The sequence below is a fragment of the Primulina tabacum genome, chromosome 1 (genome assembly GCF_025594145.1).
Source record: "Primulina tabacum isolate GXHZ01 chromosome 1, ASM2559414v2, whole genome shotgun sequence".
Classification (NCBI taxonomy): Eukaryota; Viridiplantae; Streptophyta; class Magnoliopsida; order Lamiales; family Gesneriaceae; genus Primulina; species Primulina tabacum.
The window spans coordinates 52,054,404-52,064,957 of record NC_134550.1 but is presented as its reverse complement, the minus strand read 5'-3'; the positions used below and the strand labels follow the sequence as shown (position 1 = coordinate 52,064,957).

Genomic DNA, 10,554 nt, shown 5'->3' with positions numbered 1-10,554 from the left:
CAAGCCCGTCGCTATATACGGCGACGGTTGAAGGAAAACCGTCGCCTAAATAAATCGACGCCTGACCGTCGCTTTTAACGAGGGTTTTCACAAACCGTCGCTTCTAGCGACGGCTTTTTCAAAAACTGTCGCTGATCAGATCGGCGACAGTTTTTGAAAAAGTCGTCGCTATTCGCGACGGTTATTTACCTTTCCGTCGCAAATATGATTCTATATATATACCGCGGTTCGAGAACATTTTTCCTAGGCGATTTTCGCCTATCTCTGTAGTAGCGAAACTCTATAAATTTTTCGAAGTTTCGATTTTTTATTTTGTACTAACATTTTTCATATTTATTTCGTAGATTTGCTAGTCGGTGCGATCTTCCAGCGTTACGTGGAACTGCATATCTTCACGCAAATCAGGTTTTTAAATTTTTTTTTTTACAGAAAATTTAATACGTGATTTTAATTTTGCGTAGTAATTTATTTGTGAATTTTATGACAGTGTTTATATACACCGTCGCTATATTAAGCAACGGTTTTTTAAAAAAACCGGCGATGATTTTTATATAGCGGTAAGTTACATTAGCGACGGTCGGCATATTAACCGTCACTAATGAGCGACAGTGTTCTTCAACAAAACTGTCGCTACGTGCGACGGAAGTTGAGAAACCGTGGCTTTGAGAAAGCGACGCTAACTGCAGTTACGAACCGCCAAACCGTCGTTGATTGGGAAACCCACTTACACCCACTGCATTATTTCCTTGTCGAAGCTCCACCAATTTCCACCTATCATTTTTTTTGAAGACCCCCATTTCTTCAAGAACAATTGTTCTCCATTCAGGTGCATCAAGGGCTTCTTGAATAGTCCTGGGATCATGACACTAGACAACTTTGAATTAAAAGCACGAAATGAGGAAGACAAAAGTGAATATGAGACAAAATCAGATATGTAATGTTCAAGTGTAGGACCTCACACCTTTTATTATGGCTATAGCTTATAGGTACGTTGAGATCAAGAATCGTACCTGTATTTGGATCTACCATCGGGTCAGATTCTAAGTTGTGCTCTGGAGTTGCAATGTCCTTTTTACTCTGAGTTTTGTTTCGTCGTGAGTAGACTTGTAATTCTGGCTTGGAAGTTGGTTCTTCCCTTGGTTCTTGTATTGAGGAAAGATCGAATTGAACCATGAGAAAGGTAGTCGGATTTGGATTAGGAATATTTTCACCAAGAAGAGGTGGGAATTTCCAACAAGCTTTATCAGATTTCTCCCCCTGAAGCGAAGTTGGAGAAAAATATGGCGTGTCCTCAAAAAATGTTACATCACGATAAACCAAGTTTTCTTTGTTTATGGACAGTAACAATGGTAGCTTTTTGAGTGGGAGAGTAGTCAACAAAGACAATTTTGACGGCTCGAGGATCAAGTTTGCCACGATTTTGGTAATGAACATGGACGAAGACTGTGCACCCAAACGTTTTTAATGAAAGATGAGACGTAGAAACATGTTGGAATTGAGTAGCAAGAAGTGACAGTGGTGTGACAAAGTTTAATGGCCAAGTGGGTAAACGGTTTATGAGAAAAACAGCTGTGAGAATGGCGTCCCCCATAGGTATTTAGGAACATGCATAGCAAACATGAGAGCACAAGCAACCTCTAACAAGTGACAATTTTTCGTTCAGAAATTCCATTTTTTTGTGGTGTATGCACAAGAACTCTGGTGTATGATCCCATGTTCCTTCACATAACTACCAATAATGATTTTCGACGCATTTCCTCACGCCACACTTCTGAAAAAGCATCTTCAGGTGAGGGAAAGAGATTAAACGCCACCATACGCCCTCGCGCATCATCCAGATTGTTATTAAGGCCTGCCGGGAAATCAAAAACTTTTTCTTTTTCAACATTGGCTTGTAGTTTCACAGTTATTCAGCCCATGTGGTGGAGGTCTCAAGGAATAGATCTAGTTTCTGCCATAGATCCTGAAGATCAGAGAAATACCAAGTCACAAAATTTGACCCTTGTTTCATTTCCTTGAGCTTTGAACGAAGCTCAAAAATTTGGGAAGCATTTCCGAGATCCGAATACATCTGTTGCGCCTCATCACAGACTTCTTTGGCTGTCTTAAACCACAAATAGCGATGACTGATATTGGGCTCCATGGAATTGATTAGCCAGGCGAGAACCATTGAATTCTCGGCCAACCAGGTTTTGCAGGTGGGATCAGTCTGGCTTGGGGACTTCAATTCACCAGTAAGATACCCTAATTTGCCACGATCACATATCACAATTTTGACTGATTATGTCCACTGCAAATAATTTTTTCCTTTAAGCTGATGAGAGGTAATTTGTGGGGCAGACAAGTCGTTTCCAGAAAGATAAACAATTTGCTCAGAATTTTTTTCGATCAGCTCTTCACTAGAGGATTTTGAAGACATCGAAGACTCGGTGGACATTTTTTAAAGAATTTTAGGCGACAAGGAAGAGAAAATTTAAGCGGTGAAATGGAACAGAACACGGGCTCATGATATCATGCAGAAAAGAACAAAGGGGAATTTCTTTTATTTATTTCTGAATTGCATCACACCTTTTAGATTAACACCAGTGGGAAGTCTATTCCAAGAATTAAGGAACTGCAGAATATAAGAATATTATGATTCCTAATTTAAAAGATTAGGCTATCTTATCAAATCGGACTAAATATTAAAAATTATATTATTTGATATTAATCTACAAACGATTTGTTTTTTGTTGACACATTAAAGTAGCTGTACCACTTCCACTTTTCAGTTGTTTGGGAAGGTATTTGAATCTAATCTCTCAGAATTGGATAGGTTTTGAATCTTCGTGGTGACAGGTGCCTAATAGTTTTTTCTGCTTTCACATTTTTTGCCATGGCTGCCAGTAATGAAATGACAGAGCCCCATGTTTCTTCCTCGGCTTCAATTCTGTAGCATTGGCCGAGGTGGGACTATGCCTTCACCAGAAGATGTTACCTGGGCTGATTTTTTATTATTTAATCTGGAAGATTTTTAAGTCCAAATCCGCTGTGTCAGTAGAGTTTTGCTTTAGCACCATGACCTGGCAATCTGTGAAAAATAGGCAATCAGGAGCAACGACTGCCACCACAACCAGTACACTGTCGTTTTTTGTAATCAAATGAGGAAATATTTCCACAAATTCTTTTCTTCTGTATCAAGTTCCCGTAACCAAGTCTTGATATAGTACAAAATTTAGTATTACCATCAGGGTTGATTATCAGCATGTGCCTTTCGTATTAGGGTTAGGATTGGTATTGATATTCATAATTAATGAATCTGTTTTGTAGAATTCTTGATACAATTGCTAGGTAAGTTTTTTCGTAAAATTTGAGCCATTTTTGTAGATTCAATTGGCTTTCAATGTATGTATATGGCTGATTTGTAAATGATTATACTAGGTTAAATATCAAGTTGGGAGATTTGAAAAGGAAAGTGTAGAAGCGGGGAAAAAATGAAAAAGTATGGGTTGCAACTTAGGGTTCCAACTCAGCAGAAAAAACAACCCCCAAAACCGCCAATTTCTACACTGCTTGGTTTTGAAGACGACGACGATAATGTTGAAAGAGAAATTCTGCGCCAAGCCAGCAAAAACAAGTCTCTCAAAGACGTAACGCCTGTGCATATGCATGAAAATAATATGGCTTAATCTTTAATTTTTTGTTAGCAGAATTGCAGATGTAATGAGCTTTTTCTTTTCATTTCTATGAAAGGCTGAAGAACAGCATAAGAAGGCTCTTGAAGAAGATCCTTTGGCATTTGATTATGATGGAGTATATGATAAGATGAAGGAGAAACAAGTCCGTCCCAGAGAGCAGGATCGACAAGATAGAAAGGTGTGTTTCTTTTTTAATTAGCAAATGAAGAATTCATATTTTGGTGTGATACTTCAATGAGAATGTGAGGGGGTGATTGGTTGTTGTCTGACAAGTTTTTATTCCTCCAAGTAAACTCGATACCCTTTTTGTCTCTCTATGGACTCATCATTAGACATCATCTAAAGTATTTTTAGAAGTAACCGTATATGTTTCATAAAGACAAAGTATGTCAAAAGTAAAAGGATCTGAAGTGCGAGCTCGCATTCTTGATATCAATCAGGTCAAAGATCTGAGTTTGTTGGTTATTTGTTTATCAAAAGTGGAACTTGATGTTTAAATCCAGTATTCCAAGTAAATACTCAAGCCTTTGTCTGTTTGGATTTGCAGCCCAAGTATATTCAAGCACTAATGGATAAGGCCAAACAACGAGAAAGAGAACATGAGATAATCTATGAGAAAAAACTTGCTAAAGAAAGAGGTAAAGATGAACACCTCTATGTAGACAAGGATAAGTTTGTTACTGGTGCGTACAAAAAGAAACTAGCTGAGCAAGCTAAATGGATGGACGAGGAGCGGCTCCGTGAAATGAGAGAGGAGAAGGAAGACGTAAGTTGAACTTGCTTTTTCTGCTTTGTGGATCTTTGTTCAACTAACTTATCATTTCTGATTGACTTCTCTAGTTTGGGACTTAAGTTTGATAGAAGCACTGATGTGAAGTCTCTGTCTTCCATCATCTTCTATTTTCTTGTTTTTTTCCCGAGTGAAATCGATTGTATTTGTGTATGCAGTGATGTTTGATGCGTTTACATTATTAGGTTACCAAGAAGACGGACCTCAGTGACTTCTACTTCAACCTAGCAAAAAATGTTGCATTTGGTGCTGGAGAGGCTGATTCGCAGAAGCTTAAGAAACAGCCTGAAGAGGTGGGTGTTCTATCTCCAGAAGAAGTCTCCTCCCTGGATACTCATTCGAATCCAGAATCATCAAGCTTGGTGACGAGGCATCAAGATGAGACTGTAGAGAATCTTTCTCCAGATCAAAAGCTTGAACCAACCTTTGTGAAAACTGTTTCTGATGCTTCCATGCAAGAAGAAGTTGTTGACAAGGCATCAGCTAGTGGTGACCAGCTGAAACTGGATCATCATAAAAGAAGCGAGGATTCACTTACTGCAGCTAAGCAACGGTATTTAGCACGAAAGAAATCCAAGGTTCAGTATTAATGGAACATGTAAAGTCTAAGAGGCATACATTATTGCCCAAGTTTAATAATTCTATTGACTAATAGAATGTTGGGCTTCGATAACAGCGACCATCGTACTCAGAGTCGTCGTCTAACATCTCTTTTTAGTTTGTTCCTCAGTTGGCTTCACAAGTGTTGGTGAACTTTTGGATTATTTCTTGCCTTACTCTTCGAAATTGTGCTTGTAAAGTTTTAGTTCTCATCATCTGGTTCAATGCCAAAATTTCCGTCTTTACAAGACAATAGAGTTGAGTTTTCTTGGGGGAAAAAATACATTTAAATCTTCTTTCTTACCAAAAGAATTTTAGTCCCTAATCATTTCAACTCAACACTTTTAGTCCCTAAACTTTAAAAGATGTAACAAAATTAATCATCATCGTTAATTTTATGGTTAAACATAGGTGTGTCTAATTTGTGATAGTCTAGGGACAAAAACAACAAAACAATTAGAGATTTAAAAGGCAAAAATTTGTGTAAGAAAGTTTCACGGGTTGTATTTTGTGAGACAGATATATCCAAACCTTGCCATTCTTCATTTCTACCAAATCCTAATTTTGATCTTCCTCCATTGTTATTGTGCGTTGCACGATTTGTAACAGATGAGTGATGGCCCCTTGTTCTGGAACCCCATGTATTTGATCTTGAACCGAAGGCTGCTCTTGGAGCATGTTGAGTTGGAGTGAGTTCACCAATTACTCTCCTGGAAGACTGTTCGGAGAAATTGCTGCATCCTTCAACAGGAAGAGTGGTGGTGGTTGTTTTACCTCTGCTAATGAATCCTGAACCAGCCCCTTTGATTATAGCATTAGGCACATCAGGGACATAGGAGGTTCTTGGACGTGATCCCGAGTTGCTTTCTTGTTTTCCATACCTTGATTGATACTGAAACCTGAATATTTTTTTTCATCTTCATGGTTTCATGAAACAACGCTGAGGGAGAACTGCTACAAAACAGAATGGACATACATACCTGTTCAAATTACTAGCATTACTGCCTCGTTCTTCATGCCAAAGTTTAGTTTCGAGAATATCATTTTTATCCACAATCTACAAGTAGAAACGAACATATTTCAGTAAATAAACCAACAATGCATCAGGTTTAAACTCGAATTTCTTCCACCTTTTCTGGGATATTGACACCTTCCAAAAGCCGAGGAACGTGCTGTAAACCCTGATGACTCTCATAAAGCACACATCTAATCGTAAAATTTTGAGGGTATAAGCCAACGAGAAGGTAAAAGTGTATAGACAAAAGTTTTACAATTTCTGTTATAGCTTACACATCTTTAAAGAGGTCAACACCAGTATCTTCATCTGCCGAAGCAGATCGCACAGTCCCGTCAATTCCCACCCTGATAAATTCCAAAGTTAAACTCAACGAACACAACAATTTCAAGAAGTTAATATCACTGCCTTTACTTTTTCATATAAAAATACGTTGGTTCAAATTTCGTTGATTAAAAGACCTTACTCGGCAATGTCAATGTTTATTGAAGTATCAGTCTCACTGTCACGATTTCTGGCACATGAAATTATTTTATTCCCTAGTTTATCTGAGGATGCAACAAACAACAAATCCAGACTCTGCAAGCTCCTCATTTTCTCATTATCCTGCACGTCATTAAAATCATAGGAAAAACAGCCGTTTCGGTTAAAAAAAATTATGGTGTCAGTTTAAAAACAAGTGCTATACAGAACACAAATCACACCTTCAGCTCAATTTCAACTTTCTTTGACTCAATTAGAAGCCGTTTTTCATCTATAAATGGAAGCTTCACTACACCCTAGCTCAAGGAGCTAAAAGAAATAAAAACATTACTGAAGGATGTAAAAAGCTAATACTTTGATAACATATTCAAGGGAAGGTGGGGAAACCTGCCACAAGTATCGCTTCCCATCTACATCTGTCTCGAATTCTAATCAAGCAATTAATTGAAATCGTTAAAGTCAGCATCATTTTTAACAACCCTACAGTTTATTTCAAGAATATAGCATAAACAAGACTTGCCTGTAGGGTAGAAGTCGATTGATTATCAATGAATCCTCATTTATCATGAGTCTCTGGTATGCCTCAGGAAGTGCATGAGCACTGTAAAATGTACTTCTAATCTTTAGATGACCATTTCAGAAACCAAAAATCCATCCATAAGCAAGAGATATGAGAATAATACACTAAATTTACCTCTGTGGAGGAAAGACACCCATTAGCTGGTCAAAAGGTTTAAAGGGTGAACCTTTCATAAATTTAGCTCGTGTTTGCGTGAGACCTTTGAAATCCGAGGCTAGGGGACCATAGTGATGGGGATAAAACCTGTCACGGTTCAATAACTCAAGGGATTCATCTCACAAGGAAAAATGTACAATGTGACATACCAGGTCCATGAAGGTACCCCAGAAAAATAGTATAAGAGGACCCAACAAAGTCCCTCACCGTACTTGGTAACCTGAAAAAATGAAGAAAATATCAAACATGATATAATAAAACAATGCTGTGTAATCCTTGGTGAAGAGAAGTGAGCTTAATCAAATTGTTTGCTTGTTAATTTGTTCATAAAGATGGTAACTTTTATACATGGAATGAGGCTTTTTAGTACTTAAAATAAGAGGAAAAATACAACGGCCAACTATTCGAGAATCTTTGGGATTTCAACACACCACATTTTTTCTCAGGGCTTCAACCTCTTCAGGGCTTTCAACACCGAATTTTTCTTTGTAGTACCGTTCCTTCCAGCCAGCTGTGCCAAATTTCACCTGTGCAAATAGGCATAAAGAAGGATATGTTTTGTTTAACAATTACTAGATGAAGAATGATACAAAGTAGCAAGTAATATCCAATTTTGGAATATACACAGTTACAGACTTTATCTGTGCCAAAACAGCCATCTTTGAACAAATCCGATTGGCTACTCATGTAATCTTTGATCTTCTGCTTCAGCTCTTTTGTATTTTTCAAAATCTGAAAGGCAATTGAAATAGCCGCAGAATTCATATCATCTATCAGAAATAAATTGATATAATCAAATTGATCGTGATCAACCGAGGAAACACTTGGTACTAATTGCAAATGATAAAAGTTTTATGTACAAAATTACTCACAGCCTAGGATGGATGTCCTGGAAGCAGAAGTAAAAATATCTCAAAATTATCAAGTGAAAAGTTGTTGTAGTCATACCTGATCATCAGATACGTTTACACTTGATGCTAATTCATGTTCTTTCTGGTATTTCTTGTCGTAATCTTGCTTATAAATTATATTTTCCTCATTCTTATTGGCATCGGTCATCTCTAAAAGGATCCTCCTCAATTTCTTGTCTCTGATCTGAGCCCTTTTCTCAAATATTTTATCCTCCTTTTCTCCGACAGTGATCAAGAACCGCTCTACTCTTTTTAACTTTATATAGCGGGCATGTCTGTCCTCCACCTGTTTCAAGGACCATGGTAAGAAAATTCAATATGGCTGTATCATTATTTCTCAAAAGCAAAAAATTGAAGAAGTTCTGAGCAATTTACCTGTTGCATATCAACTAAATAACCTCCCAAGTTCTTTAACTCATTTTTATAAACATGCATCAACAAATCTATTCCACCCTGTGTCAGCACCAGAAAATGTTCCCAATTCCCATCATCTTTAAGTAACAAATTCAGTGAACATTGCTTGGAAACAGAAAATGAAAAACCTCGTGGATTTCCAAGGATGGCATATGGGGAAGAAAATCGTTGCCAGCAAAACAACAAATCAAGATGAAATCATCAATGATCCTCTCAAAATCATAGGAAAGTTTCTCAGGAAGATTAGTGATTTCCAAATCCAGAGCCAGATATTCTCTCAAGATCCAGACATGGAGAAACTTCATCAATTTCAGAATAACGTTAGCATATGAATAAACATAAATTATTGGTAAATAACGTTGTACCTGGTAAGGCTTTTTCTTCAAACTTGTATCAATGGAATTAACAGTTTCTTTTTGTGATGCCAATTTATGTGAGTCACTAAAGCTTGTTCGCTGAAATGGAAAAAGGCTAGTAAAATCCGTAAGTTTTCAAACAGAAGTCTCAACTGACCAACATCCAAAACAATAATAAGAAGTTCGATTAGAAAATAAAAATCTTCAAATTAAGACAGTGTCATTGAACCAAAACCTCTCTGATAATAGAAAAATGGATTTCATGTGTTGTCAAGGCGAGCATAATGAGGTCCGCATCCTGCAGTAAGATGTCAAAGTTGGATTAAATGACAGCAGGCAAGTTTCGAGTAAAACGAAGCAATTTTTAAAATTGATCATTCTGACTTCAATGATTGGAGGTCATACCAATCCATAAAGGCAGTGCCTATTATTTGGATCATATGCTGGAGCCGACCGCTGAGCTCGTATATATGACATTATCTTGTGTTCCCCTTCACCGGGAACACTGGCATCTGACAAAATCACCTGCAAATTAAGATAGATATTGTACACAATGTCATGTATATATGTTGTGTAAAAGGTTGATTTTATCAACATATTTCCATGCATGGATAACCTTAATCCTTCTCCAGGCTACACTGTCACTAATCCTCTGCCTGATGTAGTTTCTAAGTTTCCTCGCCAATGTGTACATAAATTCCGTCCCTGGTGTGATGACATTCGAATCAGAGACTTGGGATTCTTTCTTGGGTAATAGAACTTTCCCTTCCATTTCAAACTCTTTCCTAAACTTATCATCCACTTCCTCCTAGAGAATACACAGAGAGATAACAAATAAAAAACAAATATTCAATGATAGTAATTCACAACCACAACAAAAGACAAAATATAAAGAGGTGAATATCTAACGGCCATTTGGAGATCTTTTGCAGCCCGAAATCGCCGGCTCCTCTGCTGATTCATTTTCGCTCGTGGCGCGACACCATCTGAGTTGAGTTTATCGAAATGTTCGTTTAACATAATAATGTGCTAAACAATCCATCCAACTCTTACAAAATTTCAAGGTGGAAACGACGTACCAATGGCTAGGTACAAGAGCTTCCGAGGCCGGACTATGTTAAAAAGTCGATCAATATAGTCGTATATATTGCTGAAGACCTCGTCGAATGTCGTCGGCGGGAAAAGCTGAACAAGCATAAAACCTTCGACTTTCAGAAAGCCGACCGACATAATCATACGTACCAGTGCAGTACAAATCAACTAAACACCAGAAAAACTCAAAAAAACACACGTATATAGAAAACGGCATTTCAAGAAAATTTGTATGCAAAGAGACGTAAGCACAAAGCGATATACATGCAAAAAGATAAAAAAGGAAGGTGAAGAGACGTTATCATCGGGATGGAAACACGGATGAATGATCCCGTTCATGTCAATATACAGATTATCGAACTCCAGCTGGTTCGGGTTCGGAGAACTGCTGTCTACGTCATCTCCTCTTTTTTCTATGGCGTCGACAACTATTTTAGGGTATTTTTCAACCAGCCACCTGTAAAACGAAGGCACGCCCAT

At 37.7% G+C, this 10,554-nt stretch overlaps 1 protein-coding gene and 1 pseudogene across 2 annotated transcripts; one reads left to right on the top strand and one right to left on the bottom strand.

The window, feature by feature from the left end:
- The first annotated feature begins 261 nt into the window (after positions 1–261).
- On the top strand, positions 262–5,196 carry LOC142548146 (uncharacterized). 2 transcript variants are annotated; one of them, XM_075656478.1, is made up of 5 exons: positions 262–405; positions 3,421–3,629; positions 3,733–3,855; positions 4,225–4,443; positions 4,653–5,196. In XM_075656478.1, the coding sequence occupies exons 2-5, from the start codon at positions 3,474–3,476 to the stop codon at positions 5,055–5,057; spliced, it is 903 nt and encodes a 300-aa protein (XP_075512593.1). In that variant the 5' UTR covers positions 262–405; positions 3,421–3,473; the 3' UTR covers positions 5,058–5,196. The 2 variants fall into 2 exon arrangements, with proteins under 2 accessions (XP_075512593.1, XP_075512598.1); XM_075656483.1 differs by lacking the exon at positions 262–405 and adding an exon at positions 802–2,234.
- Positions 5,197–5,591: 395 nt separating this feature from the next.
- LOC142512276 (5'-3' exoribonuclease 3-like) lies at positions 5,592–10,554 on the bottom strand (annotated as a pseudogene).

Excerpts from the sequence above, each read along its gene's own strand:
- LOC142548146 (XM_075656478.1), top strand. The coding sequence starts at position 3,474 with ATGAAAAAGTATGGGTTGCAACTTAGGGTTCCAACTCAGCAGAAAAAA. Across the intron at positions 3,856-4,224 it reads AGGATCGACAAGATAGAAAG|CCCAAGTATATTCAAGCACT; the intron begins GTGTGTTTCTTT and ends TTGGATTTGCAG. Across the intron at positions 4,444-4,652 it reads TGAGAGAGGAGAAGGAAGAC|GTTACCAAGAAGACGGACCT; the intron begins GTAAGTTGAACT and ends TTACATTATTAG.